This window comes from Rattus rattus, chromosome 9, assembly GCF_011064425.1.
Source record: "Rattus rattus isolate New Zealand chromosome 9, Rrattus_CSIRO_v1, whole genome shotgun sequence".
In the NCBI taxonomy this organism is placed as follows: Eukaryota; Metazoa; Chordata; class Mammalia; order Rodentia; family Muridae; genus Rattus; species Rattus rattus.
The window spans coordinates 69,602,427-69,625,394 of NC_046162.1; the positions used below are offsets into that span (position 1 = coordinate 69,602,427).

Below are 22,968 nucleotides of genomic sequence, written 5' to 3' on the forward strand. Positions count from 1 at the left end.
TCAGAAGCAAAGTGCCATTCCGCAATGTATCACGGCAGGGGCAAGCCGACCAAGACTCCCTGCTGCCCACGCCTAGGAACAGCAAGCGTCCGTTCCCGGAAAGGGTCCAACTACCATGTTTCACTGAGTCAGGAAAGCAAGCAGCTCTCTTCATCCAGGAGCACGGTCAGACAAAAGCTTGAGTAAAATACGGACTTCTGAAGCGGCAAGGTGGCTCCGTGATTAGGGGTGCTTGCCTCGAACCCCGAGGACCCGAGTTCTACCCCTAGGACTCCTGAAGGTCGCTATCTCAGTGGCTAAGGAGCTTGTGGCTGAGCCTAATCAGCTGAATTCAATCCCCAGGATCTGGATGGTGAAAGGAGAGAGACCTGACTCATGCAAGTCATCTTCTGACATGGGTACCATGGTAGTACAGGCTCTCTCTCTCTCTCTCTCTCTCTCTCTCTCTCTCTCTCTCTCTCTCTACTCCTCACACACACACACACACACACACACACACACACACACACACACACACACACACACACACGAAATACAAAAGTGTTTTTTTTCAAACATTCAGATTTCTGGTTCTCTCCCCAGAAACTCTGATTGCCTAGGAAGTATGAAAGGCAGAAAGAAGGATCCAGACTCTAGAGGATGATAATGTCGTCAATGGTCTAAGAATCGAGTTTGAGGTTTATGATGGGCGTGGTCAGAAGGGCACCTTTAGAACTTAGCAGATCTTATTTCTGGTTCTGGGGCTGCTCCTTTTTTTCATACTCTTTTGTGTAGCTTTCATAACCTCCTCAATCTCCATCTCGTAGCCATGCAGTGGAAAAACGACTATACTTATCTCACAAGGCTGTGGGAACAGTTACGCAAGAGCATGAATATAAAGTTCACGGCGAGGTACTTTGACACAGCACCGGCCACCGATATGGGCAACAGAAAAACTCAAGATACCTAGCAATGGGAAACATCTCTGTGAGGAGGTGGGGAGGGAGGCCCGCCTGGCAGCTGGAACACTAAGGCAGCTGTTTCCTGAGGGATCGGCATATCTGATAATCTCCTTCTTAAATAATTTTTGAGCATCATGGATGGGGCCGGTTTGCCAGATTTCTGTCTGCAGGTGGCAGTTGTGAACCCTTAGTCCTTTATCTGACTTGCTTGTCCCACACTGGCATCTCCGTTTGCGGTTTCTAAAGAAGGACAGACATCCTATACAACCATCTAGAGAGGCAAGTTTCCTCCCAAGGATATACATAGAATACGAGTTTCCTAAAAGCACAGAGAAGCCAGGCTTCAGTGGGACCCAGACCTACGGCTGGGCTGAGGTGGTCCTAAGTCTGGTGACTGGAACATTACAGCAAGCCAGTGACTAAAGGCTAGGAAAAGAGACTTCAACTCCCACAAAGTTCTTACCGTCGAACCATATCCGAGCTAGACCCAGCAGCTAACAGTTCCTGGCCAACTCTATCAACTTGTATGCATTGTCTCTATCTCTGACCTTTCTCCACCTTCTCTTTAATCCCACAACTGGACAGGAGGACCCGGATGCCAAGAGATCTGTATCCCCGTGCGAAGGTTCATGCAACGGCCCGATAGGACCAGACTGCAGACAAGCAGCGTCTCTTAGAAGTGCAGATGATGCCAAGTTAACTGTTTTCTCATCACCACAGGAGAGGAGGGAGCATTTCTGCTCTTCAAATAAAACAAAGGAAGATTTTTTTTTCCAGACAGAGGAGCAGTCAGATGGGGCGGGGAAACAAGGTATAGATTCTGGACCTGGCAGAAGCCAGGTTCAGTGGGATAGGCTAGAAGTCAGACTTCCTGAACAGGCAGGTGACTGGAGCGTGGGGACAGTCAGGTTCTCTTTCCTTGAGAGAAGGTCAGCCCGATTTGCAGCCTGTGCATGTGTGCTCGTGATTCATTCTCTCTCTCTCTCTCTCTCTCTCTCTCTCTCTCTCTCTCTCTCTCATTCTCTCTGTCACACACACGCACACATACACGCTCTCTCTCATGCACATTTTCTGTGTCTCTGTGTCTGTCTCTCTCTCTCTGTCTCTCTCTCTTTCACACACACACACACTCTCTCTCTCATGCACATTCTCTGTGTCTCTGTGTCTGTGTCTGTCTGTCTCTCTCTCTCTCACACACATCTGTCTGTCTCTGTCTCTCTGTCTCTCTGTCTGTCTGTCTGTCTCTCTCTCTCACACACACACTCTCTCTCTCTCACTCTCTCTCTGTCTCTTTCTCTGTCTCTCTCTCTCACACACACACACACACACTCTCTCTCTCTGTCTCTGTGTCTGTGTCTGTGTCACTCTGTGTCTGTGTCTGTCTCTCTCTCTCTCTCTCTCTCTCTCTCTCTCTCTCACACACACACACATGCACATTCTCTGTGTCTCTGTGTCTGTGTCTGTGTCTGTCTGTCTGTCTGTCTCTCTCTCTCTCTCTCACACACACACACACACACACTCTCTCATGTCTCTCTCTTCTCTCTCTCTCTGTCTCTGTCTCTCTCTCTCACACACACACACACCACACACACACACACATCCTGTTCAGTCTCTCCTCATTCCAAGATGGCAGGAACCGTGCCAAGTAGAGCATCCTTACTCTAGAGCAGGGTAAAAAGAGGACTCCAGGAGACGCTGCCTCATCGCGTCAGCTGAGCTGGACGGACTAAGAAAGAAAAGGAAGATGAGGGTGGGGGTGGAGGGGCCTGGGAACAGGGGAAGGTAGCACGTGGTCTGCGAGCAAGCTGGCTTGGGGAGAGAGAAGCAAGGCTCTCAGGACTGTTTGTCCTGCTCTGTTGATAAAACACTGTCTTCCCTTTCATTGGGCTCTTGAGACTGGGGGGTGAGGGTGGGGCGTGGGCTTCCCAGGTCAGGAGGAGCAGGTGGTCCAGGGGGACTCAGTTCTTCACTCACAGCTCCCTTCCGCTACAGGAAGGCTCCCACCAGGCTTTCCGAGCTGGTCCCCTGCAGCGTATCCAGGCGGTGAGAGAGAATCATGGACAGGGAGCTGAATAGAGTTCATGGGGAGAAGAGATACTCGGACAAATTTTCCAGGCAAGGTTGACTTTGAGAACTTTGAAAACAAGAGAGTGTTTTCACTCAGCTCTGACGCCCTCACCAGTTCAAGTGCCGTGCCCACAGATGACCACAAGTCATAAAATTTGTCAGACAGCCTTGCCCAAAACAGTGTAACAAGAAGGTAGCTGACCCCAGCTCTGAGTAGTTTCCCGAGTCAAGGTCTCGAGACACTGGGAGGTCATCCATACATCCTTTGTCTGGTAGCTCTGTAGGAAAGTCTTTCCGAGGGCTTGCCCAGCCTCCATTGAGAGAGGAAGGCCCAGGGAGATTCTGCTAGAAATAAAGACAGTAAGTCTCAGGGAGTTCTCAGGAAGTCGCACATACCACACTGGGTGCCTGTGCAAAGCCTCTGTCTGATTCTACTCGCGTAATGAAGAGGGTCGCTCACCTCCCAACAGGGAAGAAAAAAGTTCCCTGTCCTATTTCATTGTTAAGCGAAGCTCCCGAGCTGATAGGGCTTCTTATCTCTCCATCCCTCCCCCGACTGCTTTAGAGTGATTCAGGGGGGCTAATGATGTTTTCCTTGACAACCATGTAGTCAAGAGACAACACGGGATTTTCCAGACAGCTAAGCAATGGTCAGGTTTTGAAAGGTGGGAGAAACCACAGTCACATGGGCTGTGGCATGAACCCAGATCACTTGACCCTCTTCCATCACCATCTGGCCTGCAGCAGATCTCCTCAGCCTCCGTCACCTACGGGAAAGGGAGTAGGAATATAGATTTCAAGTTCTATCCCAATTCTAGCGTTCCTTGAATGTTGAAGATCCCAATTCTGCTTCCCTTGTGAATAATGCTTAGCTTACTGGATATGGTAACACATACCTATGATCTCAGAGTTCTTGGGGCGAATGCAGGAGAAGCTTGAATTCAAGGTAACTGGGGCTTCATAGTAGACACATACACACATGAGCACATGTATGAGCACACACTGACACATACATGAGCATACACATGTGAGCATATACCACCACACACACACACAAGCATACACACACATGGACAAATACCCAGACACACACACACCCAAAACACACACACACACACACACACACACACACACACAAACACACCCAGACACACACACACACCACACACCACCCAGACACACACACACACCACACACCACACACACACACACACACTGCTGGGATCCATTTTCCTGTGAAGAATTCACATAGGTAACCCAGGGAACAATGGGTTGGTTTTGTTTTTAAACACTGTGGTTGTTGTTATCCCTGCTCCTTGTCTGGCTTTTTGATACCGTGTCCTTACATGTCTCAGACTGACTGACTTTGAGACAGTGTCCTTACATGTATGAAGCTGACTGACTTTAAGACAGTCTCCTTACATGTCTCAGGCTGGCTTTGAACTCACTACGGAGCCCAGGCTGATCTCCAACTGGTGGCAATCCTTCTGCCTCAGTGTCCTGAGTGTTAAAATTACAAACACTGTACCACTATGCCCAACTCCGGAGCCATAGGTCCAAAGATATAAATTACAGGTTCAGGTATCATAGACAGCAATGTTCTAGGCTGGTGGTTCTCAAAGTGGCCAGTGATATCAACATTGTCCTGGAGTGGCACAGAAATGCAAAACTGGCATCATCAACTGATGACCTCTTAGGTTGAAACTTCATTTTAGCAAGATCCCCACAGGATCTTGTCCTGTCTACTTAAGGCAGCCTGAGAAGTGCAATCATGGGCCCGGATTCCTTCAGGTCAGAGGTTTTGTTAATCTTTGTATCCTTGGGGGAAATTTCTGCTCCTGGCACACAACAGATGTCCAATAATTAGGTAGAACAGGAAACAGCAGGTGCTAAGCAAATGCTCAAAGAAGGGCTTGTTTCGGTTTTTATTGTTGTTTTGAGACAATGTCACAGATATCCCAGCTGGCCTAGAACTTACTATATGGGGTCGAGGGTGACCATAAACTTCTGTTCCTCCTGCCCCCACCTTCTGGGTACTGAGATTACAGACACAGGCACACACTACCACACTTGGTTTATGTGATGCTGGAGATTGAACAAAAGACTGAGTTACACGCTGGGCAAGCACCCTACCAACTGAGCTCATGCTGGGCAAGCACCCTATTGATGGAGCTACACACTGGGCAAGCACTCTAGAGACTGAGTATAGCCCCATTCTGTGTTAGTCCCAACAAAACTTTCATGTTTATTTTTCAGTGCTGTACCGCAAGCTCACATTGCTAACCCCAGGATACACCTCCAGTTCCTCTTAGTTTCTTTGTTTCTTTTTTATGAAACAGTAACAGTTCATCACCTGAGGAAAGGATTACCAATCACATGTAAACTCCCTCTTAAACTCAGAGAGGAATCACCACTAATTTCCTGTAGTTGTAGGACCTCGTTCAGGACTTTTCTGAGAAGACGTGAGCTTACTTCTACGTAATAAAGCTGCACTTTGCACAAAGCAGTTATGCAAAGCACGTGCCCATGCTTTGCATAGTACTTTATGGTTTCAACCACTGAAAATATTTAAAGTAAATACTTCCAAGTCAATCAAGGTCCATCCGCTTACTGTTTCTTTGGTGGTTCCTCTAAATGGACATAACTCCTCTAAACACTCGCCTCGCTGAATATTTAAACTGCGTCCAGCTAATTCTCTGACCCACTGCAATGAGCATCGTGTACATGCCCTGTGTGCCCTTGGCTAACGAGTGCCCTAAAACAAAAGCTTCCAGGAGGTGTCTGTGCATCAAGAGACATATGGACATTTTCAAACCATTGCCCCACACACCAGACTGTCCCCAGTGTGGCTGCTCCCTCAGTAGATAAGGTCCTTCCTTGTTGGAAACATTTCCAGAACAGATGGTAGTCGAGTTTCAGGCTCAAGTATGTTTACACGGAACCAATAATGGCCGTAGGAGACTGCTGGATGTGTGGAGTTAGCACCAACTTTAAATACAGAGGCGAACCTGGATTCTTCTCATCAACTATGTGACCCTAGGCACGTGACTCCATTTCTTTGGGATCCTCTTTTCATGTGTAAATGAAGCCATTGCTGTCACCTTCCACTGTTATAAGATTTAGAGATGGTGTGTACAATACACTTGCAAAGGCTCCTGCCGTGGTGGCAAACACAATTAACCCAGCACTCCAGAGGCAGGTGCAGGAGGACCTCTATGAATTCAAGGCCAGCCTGGTCTACATAGTAAGTTCTAGGCCAGCCAAGGCCACATATTGAGACCCTGCCAAAGAAAATAACAGCAGGACCAAATCCCGACCTTATGGAATTGTGCGCTAAATATTTCTTGAATGGACGGTGTGAACTAACAGTTGAGTGGTACAGGTTGGGGGAGAGACGTGAAGGGACAGAGAAGGAAACCGCAGGCAGCTGAATTAAGGCAAAGCCTATGGACTGGAAGGCTTATGGACTGGTTAGTCCTTTGAGGGAAGAGTAGAGAGTAAGGACGGAGAGAGACTATAGTGCATACACCCTTTCTCCCTGTGCCAGCCTGTTTCTTCCCTGAGAGTTGGTGGCTGGCGAGCCACTATGTCCCTGCTTCATAACAGGACACACTCTCAGCTTCCTAAGTGGGATCTAATCACACTGAACGAGGTTCCCCAATACCTTGATGGGTTTGCCACAATCCGGAGAAGGGGCCCATGCTGCCTGCCAGCTCGCACTTCTGAGCCCACGGGCCGTTGTCTCCTGGAAACCAGAAAAAGAAACAGGAGATGGTCAGTGGGTCTCTGAGAGACACCTCTTCTGACCCCCTCTCTGGTCATAACCCTGTGCACAGCAGGCCTCGGACAAAAGGACAACCATGATTTCTTACATGTGAAGTGTTTCTAGAAGACATGGCTGTCAGTGCATGGTGGAGCCATGGACTCCCCTTCCTTTGCTTCCCAAGTGCTGGGCTTCTACATCCCCACTCAGCTAAAACTCTGTCAGTGAACCCATCTCTACTAGGCTCTCGAAGTGAGAGGGGGCTTGCCCTGACCCGGTGAGCTCCATCCCTAACCTCTGCTCTCGCATCCCACTTACCCAGTTTTAGCAGTCCATTACTGTCATTAGCCTCAGCCCAGCAATGCTCACGGAGCATCCCTGATACACCTAGATCCACATCCAACATCTTTCAACCTCACAGTATCGCTGGGGTAGATTCAACTCTCCCAGCAGCATATATTCAAAACTAGGTTTCAACTTAATCCAAAGTAGCTGCCACCATCCTACATGAAAACCCGAGACAAAATATCTATGGAATGCCCCCCCCAACACACACACACACACACACACACACACACACACACACACACACACACCTACCTTTAGATTTTTCTGAGTCTTGCTGTATGCTGTATATAGCCCAGAGTAGCCTCGAATTTACTATACTGCCCACCGTGGCCTTGAATTGGAAATTATGCTTTAGACTCTGAAGTGCTAGAATTCTAAAAAGCATTATGCACTACCATACCCAGCTACATATGAGTTAATTTAGTTCTTCTGGGGCCCCCTGACTACAGATATGACCGGTAGCAACCACAGTCACTGGGGCCAGGGGGGAGAGAGTAAGGACCACTCAAGTTCGCAATGGCAAAGCCACTCTTTAACAAGAAGAGTGAATAGTCAGAGGGTCCTAGTCAACATCTGTGGGGCCAGCAAAGTCCGTGCTCTGTCAGCACAAATCTTTCTTGGGATTCGGTCTTGCAGACAACATGCTCAGTGTTCAGGCAAATGAGTACCATCAGGGCCCCAAGTGCACAGTGAATTATATTGTGTGGTTCTATTTTAGATCCCAGCCAGATCACTTGGACATTTCTACCTTACCTGCAAACCAGAGGAGTGTGTTTTCTTTTGCCACGTGGTCTACTTTGTCCTTGATCTGCCCTACCAGACTGTCCATCTCCTGGAGACTTGCATGGTACAGCCTTTGGCTCTGTGGGTTGGCCAACGGTGGAGTTACAGACAAAGGCACGTGCATGTGGGCCAGGCCCACATAGAGCAGGAAGGGTCTTCCACTGGTGCTGGAATAAATGAGAAAACTCAGAGCCTCTGTGGGAGGTTGGTTTTGTCCAGGGTCTCAGCTCTCCTTCCCGACTTCAGAGAAACTCCACTACCACCCACGGCAGGACAGGACCGGCCCGTGGGCTCATGGATAGTTCATTTGCTAATTCTAAGAAAATGTGGAAGTTGTGTGGCTAGCTGATTAGAAAATTAATGCACCATAATGAATGTTACTGTTCTGTAATAGTAAGAGCTATGACACAGGACTTGTGTCTAAGTCCATCCTCAGGATAGCCCCAGTTTCTCCTTTTAGTCAATGAATCGGAAACCTAGAGGGATTGAAGGACTTCCTTCAGGGCTATGTCTCTAGTAATAAACAGCCTGGATTTAAACTTAAGTCTGCCTCTGAGCTGCACTTTCAAGCCCAAGCATCTGGACCACCATGTTCCAGGAGATAAAGCCACAAAGAATCCCAAGATGCGTGTGGGCGTAGGAATGGTTCTGAGGCTAAGGTCCTGTTCCCCAGTCGGTTCTTTATCTATTAGCAAATATGCCACAGGCTAATTGCTGGGTGGAAGGAATAGGCAGGACTTCTGGGTCCCCAAAGGCAAGCGGGATGCAGGAGAGAGGGGGCGGGGGTAGTTTGTCATGCTTCAGAGAGAAAAAAGCCAACCGACCAAGTGAGATCGCAGGCGGAGTGGCTACAGGCTGCTTCTACAGGCAGGAGGTGGGGGATGTTGAGCTGGGACTGAAGGTGGTGGAGCAACTGAAGGTGAGTGCAGACTTAGGATGCTGCGCTGGGGGTTCTGGGAAGGGCATGCTAGCTAAGGTAGATTGGAGGTGCCCAGCAGTTGAGCCAGTAAAGCACGTTTAAATTGAACAACTGTGTGTGTCTGTGTTTTTCATACGAGGATCTGATACTCTCTAGCCAGGGGCTGGTAGCACTGCCCGTTCCTGGAGCTTAGGCAGGGCAGCAAAGGCTACACACAACATGTGACCACAGGAGACAGTCATTAGATCAAAGTTCTGTCCTACCCTAACCTGATCCCTCTGGCAAATTCAGAATGAAAGGCTTGAGGGAGCTGGCGTGGCCAAGCAAAGTCTCGCCGGTCCCTTGGGGCAGGTCTGTAATCTCAGCTGCTTGGGAAACTGGGGTAAAAAGGTCGTGAGTTCAAAGCCTGACTGAGTTACATAGTGAGACCAAGACCGGCCTAGAACATTGAGCGGGGCCCTGTCTCAAAGGGAAAAGGAAGAAAAGTGGCCTGGGGATGTGACTTAAGGGTAGAATTCTTGCCTGATAGGCAGTAAGGCCTGAAGTTTAACCTCCGACGACACCACCACCACCACCACATCCCACCGGGCCCTGACGGCCTCTTCTGGCCTCCATAGGCACTGCACATGAGTGTATATGCAGGCAAATGTACACAATAAAAACAAATTTTTATAAAAGCTTTTTGAGTTGCTGACTGAGTCTCTTTTTACGTTTTACATATCACCCGATGAATTTGGCTCAACATCAGGACAGGCTTCTCGGTCATTTCTAAAATGCTAACTACATGCACTTCTGCCACTTGGTGCTGCATACGCCACAGAGGATTTACTTCTTCCCGTAAATCGAACAAGCGCGTTTCATCTTGAACGAATGCTTAAATTAACACGCACGCCACAGGGTTGTTTGAAAATGGTCCTTTTGTGATTTATCACCGGTACGTGTTTGGTTTGTACCTATTTTGTGTACATGTATACGGGGCTGTGGTAAAAATTTCTCGAGCTGGGGCTGGAGAGGTGCTCGGTGAGTTACTCTTCTCCCTACGTTGCCATGGTCACGTTCCCTCTCCACCTTCCTTTCCACCCCAGATGCCACCCAGCACTTACAGACTGGGGTAAGGAAAAGAGAGATAATAATGATGATGATGATGATGATGATGATGATGATGATGATGATGATGATGATGATGATGATAACCTAGGTTCCAGCTCTTGAAGCTCCAGGTTTCGTCTACATGCCATCAGGACCCTGTTCTGAATGACGCATATGTCTTAGCTCAGGCTGCTCTGACAAAAATACCCCAGCCTGGGTGAATTGGAGCAAACCTTTATTCTCCCAGGCCTAGCACCTGGGAACTTCGGCATCTCCTTCTTTACACTGTACCTTCCTCCTCTTATCCCGCATCAGAAAGAGAGACGGGTCTTCTCCTTACCTGATAAGAACACAATCCAATCACGGGGGCTCCATCCTCCTCATCCCACCTAGACCTAAACACCTTCCAAAGGTTTCCATGTCCTAATAATATCCCACTTGGCAATATGTACACATGGTATCTATGAATGCTACTGAACAAAAACTTACTTAAAGCAGATTTGTGTGTGTGTGTGTGTGCATGTGTGTGTCTGTGTGTCTGCTATGAAGCCCCAGCTACCTTGAATTCAGTCTCCTCCTGCATTCTCCCCATGAATGGAATGCTGAGGTCACAGGCACGTGCTACCACATCCCCTACCACTGTCCTTCATAACTTGATCGTACACATTGTAAAAGACAAATGTTATGTTGTATCATAAAATTGAATATGTCTTGAGTGACTGACGGCTTGGGTGTGGAGTGTAAGGGACGTAGAGACACAGTCAGACATCCTGAGTATTGACCACAGGCCAGATTTCTCGGAAGACTCTGGTTTTGAACACCAGAGTCAACATCTATTCTTCTGCCTAACTGACCCACCCCTACTTGCCAGGCTCTCTATGCTCTACTCCCACTAAGCAACAGACTGGTTCCATGCTTTTACAGAGCCCAGGACACCCTCTGTTTAGACTTCTGTCTGATGCCTTAAAAACACACATGTTCTGATAGTTTTGATAAGCAGGACCACGTAGAAGGCAGATAGTTGTCTTGGTTACAATTACTGTTGTTGCGATGAAACACCGTGATCAAAAGCAAGTTGGGGAGGAAAGGATTTTTCTTTTTGCCTTACACTTCCACATCACTGTTCATCCACCGTAGGAAGTCAAGACAGGACTTCAAGCAGGGCAGGAACCTGGAGGCAGGAGCTGATGCAGAGACCATGAAGTGCTGCTTACTGACTTGCTCAGTTCGCTTTCTTATAGAACCTGGGACCACCAGCCCAGGAATGGCACCACCTACAATGGGCTGGGCCCTCCCCCACTGATCACAAAGTAAGAAAATACCCATCAAGGCTTGCCTTCAGCCAAATTGTATGGAGGAATTTTCTTCATTGCGATTTCCTCCTCTGGGATGACTTTAACCGGTGCCAAGTTGACATAAAATTAGCCAGCACAGATGTGGGCAGGTCCAGGGGAGTTTTCTGCTACAGTGAGGAAAGTCGTGGATAAATTGGCAGGTCAAAGCTTAAAGAAACCTGTATGCCCTATGATTGCCTTCTGTAAAGTTTAAAAGCCAATGACTTGTTACTTTAACTAAGGAAATGGCCAATTCTTCACTTCTTTTCTTTGATAGGAAGAGAATGTCAGTTGATTTGTCTTTCAATGCATTCCTTAACTGATGGATGCCCAGGTTCCAACACCCCTGCCCGGGCAAGCATTACAGTCCCCAGCCCTAGCCAGCTGTCTTCCCTCCTGCTCAGAAGGCTGAGACTCTGTTAAAACAACAGGAAACCGTCCTCGCCAACTATGAAGCATCTGCTTGTCCCAGGGCAAAGGAAACTAGAACCGTTGCAAAGCTGTAGGGAGCTGGATGATGCTCAACCTTCCAGATCAGAAAAGCCTTGCTCCGTCTCTATCAGCAATCTGAGGTAAAAACATTGGCAGTGTCTCTCAGAAAAGTCTGGGGAATCGTTCAGACGTCACCTCTAACATCCTGGGATGTGGCTCTGAGGTTTGAAGCAGTGGGGTGTATTCCACACAGAACACACAGACAACCGAGTCCACCTCACCTGACACGTTTGCTCCCCACCCCTTGATGGTGTCTCTAGAAAAGTCCAACATGGCTGAGCAAGGGCTGTAGGATCCTGCACAGTCAGGAGTTGGTCTGTTCAGCTCTCCCGAGATGAAGCTATTTTAATTCTACCTGGGCAGGCAGCCACAGAACACGTTTTTGTTCTCTTACTTAAGTTACGGCTGTGGACCTATGAGAAGTGCTCCATTCTCCTTGAGGAGTTTGAGGCCTTGGGAGGAAGACGGAATCAATTGCACTTCTGGCCACCATTTGCCAGGATGGGACAGAAACAGTGGGGTGGATGCTGAGGTCACCTTCAGTGTTTGCTTTCTCGAACATTAATTTGCTTAATGCAGAGGTGTGGAGGTCAAAGAGCAACTTTTGGGAGTTGGTTCTCTCCTGCCCACATAGCCCCAGGGATTCAACTCATGTTATAGGCTTAGCAGCAAGTGCCTTTATCCACTGAGCCATCTGGAGCCCCCTCCTCCTCCTCCTCCTCCTCCTCCTCCTCCTCTTCCTCCTCCTCCTCCTCCTCCTCCTCCTCCTCCTCCTCTCTCCTCCTCCTCCTCCTCCTCCTCCCTCTCCTCTTCCTCCTCCTCCTCTTCATCCTTTCTCCTCCTCCTCCTTTCTCCTCCTCCTCTTCCTCTTCCTCCTCTTCTCTTCCTCCTCCTTCTTCCTATTGTTATTAATGATTTATTTACTTTTATTTCATGTGAATTGGTTCTCTGCCTGCATGTATATCTATATGAGGGTGTCAGATCCTCTAAGTTACAGACAGTTATGAGCTGCCATGTAGGTGCTGGTCCTCTGGAAGAGCAGCCAGTGCTCTTAACTACAAAGCCATCTCTCTAGCCCTCTTATCTTATCTTTTCTTTTCTTTTAATCAGTAGTTTCTACCATTTAAAGACTGTTTCCCGTCTCTCCCTAAAACTGGAAAGATCTGATATCTCAGGTTAACATTCCAGGCTCAGCCATCATCAATGGCGGCAGGTAAGTAACGACTGCTCACTACAGATGGGGCCTGCTTTCCACTTTGTTGTGTTTTCTTTTATTTATATAAATATATTTACATATATTTATATATGTATGTATGTATGTATGTATGTATTCTGCCTATGTGTATGTCTATGTGCCGACACATGTGTTCAGTGCCCATGGAAGAGTAGAAGATCTCCTGGAACTAGAGTTACAGACAATTGTGAGTGAGGTGCCCAGAACTAAACCGGGGCCTTCCGGAAGGGCAGCCAATGCTTTTAACCACTCAACTATCTCTTCATACCTGTTTCATGGGCCCTGTAGATGTATATTTTTGGAGTCCTGTGTGGGATACTGGATAACGACTCTCAAACATAGCTGAAGTCTAGTCCCCGGAATCGGAGGGCTTTTCCTTCCCTGGCTAAGTATAATTGTGTTAAAGATCTTGAGATGAGATCACCTTCTTCAGACTTCCTGGTTGACCTTCTTCTGCCCCCTTCGGCTGGCCATGAACTCTGCCTCCTGAGTGCTGGACTGTGTCACCCCAACTGGTTCCTGGTTCACTATTAATCACTAGTGTCCTTAAAAGAAGCCCGGGTGTGGTGGCACATTCCAACACTTGGGAGATCAGGAGTTGCACAGCCTGGGCTATGAGATGCTATCTAAAAGGGGGGAGGGGCAGGGGCATTTGACCCTATGCAAGGGATCAATAGATGAAGAGATAAGAGTGATGTGGCCATAAATCAAGGAAAAGCAGCATCTATTAGAAGCTAAAGGGAACAAGAAACTATTATTTCTGGAGACTCCAGAAATAATGAGACCTGCTCACACTTTGATTCAAGCCCTTTTAAGACTGGCTTCAGACATCTATCATCCATACCTGAGGAAAACACGTTAGTGTGGTTGCCGCTGGTTTTAGCCTCCACTTTGGTGGTCATTTGTTACAGCAGCAACAAGGAACTCATACACCCTGCTAACAATTACCCTGAGTACCCAGAAAGCCGTGGGCAGGCTTATTACTCAAGGAACTTACACTCTAGCAGGAGAAGAAACAAAGGTCCACAACCTTGGTGCTAACCAAAGCAGGATAGTCAAAGGCCTCAGGAAGGCCAAGGACGTACTTGAGGAACTTCTAATCCAGGACCAGAGAGTCTGTTAGGACCACTTCCCAGTGTGACTAGCATATGGGAGACCTGTATGAATACTTGGTGAATCGTAAAACTCTGCCTTGGCCCTCAGCTCAGGAGAACTTGGTGAGTATAGAAGAAGGGATAGAGACCGGGGCCCTGTGCTCCTTACCTTGCCTGCTCAATGAACTCCACTGCCCTCTCTGCGTACTTCCGTGCAAGACCGTTCAGGTTCACCGGCTGCTCCACGATGTTCAGGTTTTCATAGAGAGGAAGGGCCACGTCTGTGTAACAGTCCCTGTCAGGGTTCCTGGGTGGAAAACACAAGAAGGCTTTCGCGCAGTGACACACACAGATGCAGAACATTACACAGCTGGTCCCGAGGGACTTAACAGACCAGTCATTTGCTTTTCTGTTCCCTTTGAATGGATGTTGGTGCTCCTTGGGTGAGCCAGCCACCCTGCAAAACTTGGTGAGGTGCTTATGACCCTGGGGCCTTATGGTCCCCATCTTGCAGGGAGAGACACTGAGGTACGAACGGGTGTGAACAGTTCAACAGTCCACCAACGCTCTCCCTGCTGGCTTTCTCACACCACCCAGCCTCAGTGAAGAGAGCTACACACTGGGTACTGTGGGTGCTGTCCTAAGTCCACGACAGGGTGTCATGGGAGGGGGAAATCCAGTAATCGGGTAGAGTGTTTAAGATGGCAGTTTTAATTCTGAATCATGTTTGGGAAGCTTGGAGACCTGGGTGACACTCGGTTTAAAAAAAAGTCAGAAGAAAAGTAATTCTTCCATGGGTCCTAAGGTTGAAGCGAATCTGTCAGGCAGCCCTCCATCCATGGTTGTACGCCTTCTCCTCTGGCCACGGTCTTGAGTGAGTTATCTTCGGTCTCAGAGGTCTCCCCCTGTCTAGTGTGGGGTCCCTGTGTCCCTTACAGGGGATTCTGGGAGGACAGGAGGCAGCTCTCTGCCCTGGTCACCACCAAGAACTGGGTGAAAGGACAAGACGTGTGCAGTGTCACACGGGTCCTCCCGAGGATAATTAGAGATGGGCTGGGGATAATCTGACTCCACCACACCAAATGCCCACAACACGCGGTCGCAGAAGCGTAGGGGATGAGGTCGGACTGGGTAAACCATTGCCAAACACGTTTTAATTCTAAAGAAAAAGTTGAAGCCAGAGAGATGGCTCATCAGTTGCTGCTCTTGCAAAGGACCCAAGCTCAGTCCCCAAATGAGGGGGAGCAAAACCGCCTGTAATTCCAGCTCCAAGAGTCTGAGGTCCTTCCTCTTCTGGCTTCGTTGGGTATCTGCGCTCACAAGCACAAATCTATACACAGTTGCACATGCACACGCACACAACACACACACACACACACACACACACACATCAAAATAAAATAAATATTTACCAAAAAGGAACCTTACAATGCTGGCTTCATTATTCCATATTTTTTGAGAATGTTCGGTTTTTTATTACCTTGATAGAATTCCACTGTCGATTAGTGTCTAACCCAACAACCCAACACCTTTGTTTCTGTTTGATTGTCATATAGGTTGATGAGGAAGAGAGAAAGAGAGGGGAGAGACGGAGAGGTCGCTTGAGATATCTCAGGCCATGATATGGCCACATGGGGTTCCAGGGGGGGTGACTTGCAGGCCACACACAGTTGTGTAGGAGAGGCAGCAAGACATGCCGCAGCCTCTCTTTCACCCTGTCCCCTGCCGTCTTGTTAAGTGCAGACCTGGGAGGGAGCTCTGTGTTTTCTGTGTGCACCCAGGTTGGTAACAGCGACAATGTTGGCCCAAACACACAAACTAAGAAGCGAACCTCCAGGACACGGGCCCTGGCTTTAGAGACTCAGGCTGCAGCCTGAAGTCTGTCTCCTGCCATCTCTGCTGTGACCCAGGTGAGGAAAATTCGACCTATAGATTACAGGTAAGTGTGGGATGTTCCCAGAATGTAACAACCTCTCAATAAACAACCATCGTTGTATTAACTATTATGTTATTAATGAGTCAGCTGAGACCTTCCCTAAGCAGTTCAGACACCTGAGGCCTTCGGAACAATCACAGCATAGGCTCTGAGAGAGAGAGAGGAGCTTGGAGGCTGAGTTAATTTGTTGCCTCAGTAAGGCTTAGCAACTCTCTCCCCATCTCTGTCCCTGCCCCTCTCCGTATGTCCGCGCCTGGACCTGGCAAATAGCTAGTACTCCAGGAACAAGGCCAGCAGGCAGAGGAGGAGGGAGGTTGCACCTGTGTGAGACCTTGGCAGGCACAAGGCTCTCCCTAGGTGAGCTAAACAATTCGCTGACTCTGGAAAATTCCAATGGGGGGAAAAAATTGTAGTTCCCGTCTTTGCCTTAGGACATAAGTGAAAACCTTTTCCCTGGATATATTCTCTGTGTGTGTGCTGTCTCTCGCTGCATCTATCTCATTCAGTTATTCTAGAAAACTCAGGTCTCCAACTTAAAGCCCATAGCCAACGCACTGGACAGTCTTACCTCCATCGGCCATCGCTTTGCGGACATGCTGGGCAAGGAGGGTAGTTGTAGCCGGGGTTGTCGGTACAGCCCATGTCGTTGCTATACGGGATACCAAAGTAGTAATCGAAGCCTAGGAGACGGGCGATCGGTTAGCACCCCTGCTCACTGCTGTTCAGCAAGCCTGCCCTCTGACACTCAGGAGAATTTAATTTTCCGTGATTTAATACCGCGGTGCTCTAGAGTGTGTAATTAAAAGAGGATTTGATTAATATCCCTTTGAAGTATGCAAAGAAAATCATGTGGCCGGGTCCTGCCCGTAGGAACTAGCTTTGTGCAATGTTTCGTGGTGGGAGTTAACCTAGATAGGGAGTATCAGGGAGTTCTGACCATCTAGCATCCTCCTCCGGTGAAGTTATGAGTACACGTGGGAAGTACCTGATAAGACGAAATAAATCCACCGCCTGCACGACAGTTTAAGGAACCAAAATCCTGCCTTCGGGAAGAAGCTTTTTTATGGGGGCCAGTGATGTGGCTCAGCGGGTAAAAATGCTTGCCCACGCGACTAACGACGTGAGTTCAGTCTCTAGAACTCTCTGGTGGAAGGAATGACCTCCTTATGCATCCCACAGCACAGTGTGTGTGTGTGTGTGTGTGTGTGTGTGTGTGTGTGTGTGTGTGTGTGTCCACACACAAAACTAAAGTACATAATTTTTTAACAAAAAAAAAAAAAAAGTAAGGTATGCAGGCCCTGAGAAGTGGGTGAGCCAGGCAAGACGTTGTATGCCTATGGTCCTATCATAAGAGAAGCAGAAGAAGGGTCAGAGGAGGAAGCTATTCCCAGATGCAGCGGGCTCTACACGTTGAGGGGATTCAGGTTTGCCAGGTGTGAGCGTTGGGATCCAATTCCCTTTCTGGCAGTCTCCAGCCTGTCCCTTCTACCACTTGATCTCTTAGCTGGGCCTAACTAGCAGTAAGGAAGGTTGCCTCTTCAACCTAGGCGTCTGTCTCTTGCCTGCTTTAATCTGCACACTTCCTATCCTAAACCAGCTGCCTCCCATTTCTCATGGGAGTCATACCCTGCAACCCCAGTGGCTTTGCCCGGAATTGCTTTCTCTGTAACTCTTACCAATGAAACTACATAGAGGCCGCTCAGTCCAGTTCTAGTGTGGTTTCCTGTAAAATGTCCCACTCCTTGTCATCCCGCTAGTCCCTTCCTCTTTCTTCTTTAGGGTCCTATCACGGCCTTCAGATTCTCTGTCAGCATGAATGACAGGATCTTCCCCCTCAGCACTGCATTCCTTCAGTTGGAACTTTTTTTTTTTCTTTTTTCTTTTTTTCGGAGCTGGGGACCGAACCCAGGGCCTTGCGCTTGCTAGGCAAGCGCTCTACCACTGAGCTAAATCCCCAACCCCCCAAGTTGGAACTTTAGATCCCCGTCCACCAGTAGACGTTTTATGTCCCAGTGAGCTTTAACTGTCAACTTGGCAGAGCTTAGAGTGGCTAGACAAGGTGGGGTCTCAATTAAGGGACTGCCCAGATCAGATTAGCTCCTAGATATCCATAGGCAACTGTCTTGTTTCTTCACTGGTATAGAAAGACCCAGCGCATGGTGGGCAGCACCATTCCCTAGGCAGGTCGTCCCAGACTATACAAGAAAACTAAGCCAAACGTAGGTCTGCAAGAGAGCCAGCAAGCAAAATTCCTCTGTAGTTTCTGCCTCAAATCGCTGCTCTGACTTCCTTCAATGTACTTTCTGTTTCCTAGGGAACAAACTCCAAAAGAATTCTTACCGCGGAAACTGGGGTGATAAGAGCCATGATGCCCAAGATGCCACTTGCCTGTGGAAAGAGAGAGAGAGAGAGAGAGGCATTTAGAGGGGTCTCTGTGGGAGCATGCAGACCCTCAGAGAAGCAGGTCACACATTCGGTTCCCATCAGCTCCACCCTTCCATGGGGACAAAGAGAAGCTGCCAAGGTCCTGTGCTTGCAGAACTCTGCTCTCTGGGACCCCAAGGAATCCGACAGGGAGACAGAAGACGAGCAAGGATGGATGCCTCAGGACCACGTGGGAAAGATAATTGGGGATGGTCCCTCTTCCCTGCAGCTGTGATGCTGCCCAGCTGAGCCTCTGCTCGTTCGGGAGCACGAGGCTTGTGCTGCCCCATGGAGGGTCCTGCAGAGATGAGGATGGGCGCGGGTCCCCACCCTGCATGGTCCTAGAAATGCCTGGTCTCGGCGTCTTCTTCTGTGGGTAATGACTTCAGCAGTTTGCAGAGAGGGGAGAGGCGGCTTCCCCAGGGGCTCAGGTCCTGAGCCACCTGCAGGGCAGCAAATGAGAAACTCAGCCCCCTGCAGATCCTGCTCCCCTCAATGCCTTCATTCTGGAGAGATAATTGGGGGATGCAGGGCAGGGCTCCGACAAAGTGAGAACCTCTGATCTGCTCTTTTGCTCTGAGGACCAGATCACAGGAAACCTCGGCCAAGGCTACACCATCAGTCCAAAGATCTAAACGGTGGACCTTTGACTGAAGGGGGGAAGTTAGTATGCAGATACAGGGTGTGGCTAAGTAAATGATTTGATATGGCCTTAATAAGACCAAATTATCTTTTAAAGGAAGCACGCAGAGCAAAAAAGTAAGTTAGTGAATCTAGAGTAGCTTCTGTAAGAACCCGTTGTCCCCAACTGCAAACTGTTTTATTTTAAGACGGGGTTTTACTATGTGGTTCAGGCTGGCCTCAGATTCAAGACTTCCTTTACTAACCTCCTGAGAGCTAGGCTTACAGCCATATAGGACCATGCCCAGCTCTATTCTGTGGATCTGAAAAACAAGTTTTAACAAAACATGCACTCGGGAGACAGAGGGGCGGGTCTCTGTGTGTTCCAGGTCATCCTGGTCTACATAGTGAGTTCCAGGCCAGTCAGGACTGCATCAGTGTGAGACCCTGCCTCAAAAAACAAAGAAAGAAAGAAACAGCTGAGGGGAGCCTGGTATGGTGGCCACACTGAGGCACTGAGGCAGGGAGTTCAGAAGTTCAAGGTCAGCTTAGGTTATATGAAAATAAAAGCTAAGATACACAAAAGTCTCTGAAAAAATGTATATTATATATAATATGAAGGGTAAAGTGGGGGAGCCAAGGGAAACCTATACAACTACGTAAAAACGTGTGAACACAGATGGGGATTTCAAGTAATGTTGAGCACTGGGAACAGAGCCCAGAGGCCTTCGGTGGGTCTCATCCATAAGCAGGTAGATTCTCTCGTTTTCTTCAGGGTTTGCAAAAGGTGAAGTTTCGGGGTGAGGGAAAAGGTGGAAGCCATACAGGCGCCTGGGATGAGTTGCTTACTCAGTGTTTAAAGACCTAGAGGAACCATGGTACCAAAGCGGATGAAGAAGAGACGAGCCCCTGCCTTGTAGAAGACTCTAGCATCCTGCAGTCCAGAGACGAGACCGGCCCTGACTCCAGGGAAAGGTGGATGAATCTTATAGGCCTACCTAAAAGGCAACCCCCAGGGGAGCTTCATGTATCCTCTGGGTACTGATGTTGTCAGCATAATTATACCCCAGGGTATGGGGGGGAAGGAGTGAGTACCTCAGTTAGTGCTACCATTGCTGTGGTAAAACTCCGTTCCCAAGAGCAACTTTGGGAGGAAAGGGTTTCTTTGGCTTACACTTCCACATCACTGTTCATCAGTGAAGGAAATCCAGACAGGAACTCGAACAGGGCAGGAACCTGGAGGCAGGAACCTGGAGGCAGGACCATGGAGGAAGGGAGTGCTGCCTACTGGCGTGCTCCCCATGGCTTGCTCAGCCTGCTTTCCTGTAGAACTCAGGACCACCAGCCCTCGCGTGGCACCACCCACCATGGGCTGGGCTCTCCTCCATCAATCGATGATCAAGAAAACGCCCTAGAGCTCAAGCCTTCGGAGGCATTTTCCTAATTGAGTTTCCCTCGCTCCAGCTGACTCTACCTTGTTATCATAAAACTAGCCAGCACAGGAGTTAGAAAGAGAGAGAAGGATCACCCTCAATTGGTCCTTTCCGTCCACCGTCTGGGGCGTCTCCTTCTGAGTCAAGGAATGTCGCCCTGAGCGGCGGAGGAAACACCAGAAGCGCCAGCCTTTGTTCTGAGTAAAGCATCATCCTCCAAGCTAACACAGTGGGCTCAAGAGACCAGTGTCTCCTCCGCAGGGACCCTTGCTGTCACAAGCTCGTCGGCACACCCTCCCTTGCCATTTCTCTATGGAAGAGCGGTGCAGGAATCCCACTGGAACGAGCTCTTCGTAAGTAACAAAGCTACGGAGACTGTAGGAGCTGCTGGGCGGTCTCAGCATCTGCAAGACAGACAGGCGGGGAGGCCCCGTCGTCTGGAGAAGGCTGGGGTCAGGTCCCATGCAGACTCCACTGCTTCCAGCCAGGAATGGGAAGCAGGTGCTCTGGGGTTCGAGACATCGTTCTCTCGCTCTATGATAAGAGAACAATGATCCTGTGCAAGTGAATGCATTCCCGGTGCCTAGAGCACAGTGCACACTGAGTAAGGTAGGTACCGCAACAACATACACAAATCAAAGAAGCCTGGAAACCCAGCCCTCTAAGGCTGCAAACGGGACTGTATGTTTGGGGCTAGCCTGGGCTACAGAGTAAGACCACGTTTCAAAAACAAAAAAGGTTAGGAATGCAGTTGATAGAGTGCTTGCCTGGCAGACGTGTAGCCTTGGGTTCCATGCAAAACTGGGCATGGTGGCACATGCCTAAAGTTCCAGCACCCAGGAGGTGGAGGCAGGAGGATCAGAAATTCATTGCCACTCTCAGGTACCTAACGAATGTGAGGTCATCTTGGAACAAGTGAGACTCTACTGAGAGAGAGAGAGAGAGAGAGAGAGAGAGAGAGAGAGAGAGAGAGAGAGAGAGAGAGAGAGAGAGGAGGGAGGGAGGAGGGAGGAGAGAGAGAGAGAGAGACAGAGAGAGAGAGAGAGAGAGAGAGAGAGAGAGAGAGAGAGAGAGAGAGAATCAAGGAAGCAAGGGAGGAAAAGAATTGGCGGAACAATGGGAAAGCAACTGCTGCCTTCCTGTCTTATATCCATGTCCTCGCTTATGGCGGGGTGGGGGCAGGGTTGGGGCTGCTGCCCACAGAGACGGCATCCAGTGCATTGTGCCTTCTAGATAGGCACTTCGTCACCGACTCACCCCTAGCCTACAACTGTCAGTTTGTTCAAGATGACCATGCCCAGGGCCACGGCCATTATCATAATCCTGTCCCAAGTTTCCCAGCCTTCTTTGCAACCCGGGAGCCAGGTCACCCATCTCTGGATGGTAAGATTCAAGCCCGGTTCTTGGGAAGGAAGGGTAGGTATCTTAAACAAGAGAGTCCGTTCCTTGACAGAAGTGGGTGGGTCCGTGAGCCTGCTACCTACTCTCTCTTCTCCCTCCTCGAATTGAATTGTAATGGAGGACCTGGAAAATGAGCCATTGCTGTCTCAGACAGCAGAAGAGAGCCTGGGAAAGTTTCCTGAGGTATCCTTGGGATACTCTGACCCAGTGGACACAATCACTTACCACAGAGCTCATTATCATGGGACTGGAGAACTACGCATTTCCAAGATCTCAGTCCGGTCTTTAAAACTAGCTCAGAGCATTCCTACCATACATACCCAGGAAGAAGCTGGCAAAAAACACAGATGCGAGCAGAAGAGGCAGCAGCCATCGAGAGACTCTGAGCCCTTGAAGCAGCTCCCCAGGGTACATTACCTATCATGGCAGTGACGTAACCGGCCTGCCGCAGCACCTCTGCCAAGGTGGTCTCGTTGAGTGGAAGCCCCCCTACAGAGGTGACTGCAAAGTTGTGCGTGACTCCGTTCCGTAGACCCAGTCGGCCGGTAAGCAGGGAGGCTCGGGACGGCGAGCAGGTAGAAGCGGCTGCGTGGAAGTCTACAAACCTGTCAAGAAAGGTGACTAGATCAGGACCTGGTCGCCAGCTACAGGAAGCCAAGCGAAAAGCAGTGGGGACTCACTCAGGACGTAGAAAGACAGTCCTGAGAAAAGCTTTAAAAGTTACCTGGTGGTGCTCAAGGAACATAAAGTCCGGAAAACAAACTAGTCTGAGGTTCTTTTTTTCGGAGCTGGGGACCGAACCCAGGGCCTTGCGCTTCCTAGGCAAGCGCTCTACCACTGAGCTAAATCCCCAACCCCGGACCAATTTTTTTTTAAAGATTTATTTATTTTATTACATATGAGTACACTGTAGCTGTCTTCAGACACACCAGAGGAGGGGAACGGATCCCATTATAGATGGTTGTGAGCCATTATGTGGTTGCTGGGATTTGAACTCAGGACCTCTGGAAGAGCAGTCAGTGTTCTTCACCGCTGAGCCATCTCTCCAGCCCCAGGACTGATCTTCTTTACTTACGGATTCCAAATGTC

The 22,968-nt window shown here is 49.0% G+C and overlaps 1 protein-coding gene across 3 annotated transcripts in view; it reads right to left on the reverse strand.

The window, feature by feature from the left end:
• Arsg (arylsulfatase G) overlaps nucleotides 1–22,968 on the reverse strand; it is a 114,603-nt gene that overhangs the window by 28,444 nt on the left and 63,191 nt on the right. For all 3 annotated transcript variants that reach the window (XM_032912605.1, XM_032912606.1, XM_032912604.1), the window contains exons 3-8: nucleotides 22,297–22,484; nucleotides 18,341–18,388; nucleotides 16,569–16,680; nucleotides 14,234–14,371; nucleotides 7,873–8,069; nucleotides 6,673–6,753 (exon numbers count right to left, since the gene is read on the reverse strand). In XM_032912605.1, coding sequence (XP_032768496.1) covers nucleotides 6,673–6,753; nucleotides 7,873–8,069; nucleotides 14,234–14,371; nucleotides 16,569–16,680; nucleotides 18,341–18,388; nucleotides 22,297–22,484 — 764 coding nt within the window. The remainder of the gene's footprint in view (nucleotides 1–6,672; nucleotides 6,754–7,872; nucleotides 8,070–14,233; nucleotides 14,372–16,568; nucleotides 16,681–18,340; nucleotides 18,389–22,296; nucleotides 22,485–22,968) is intronic.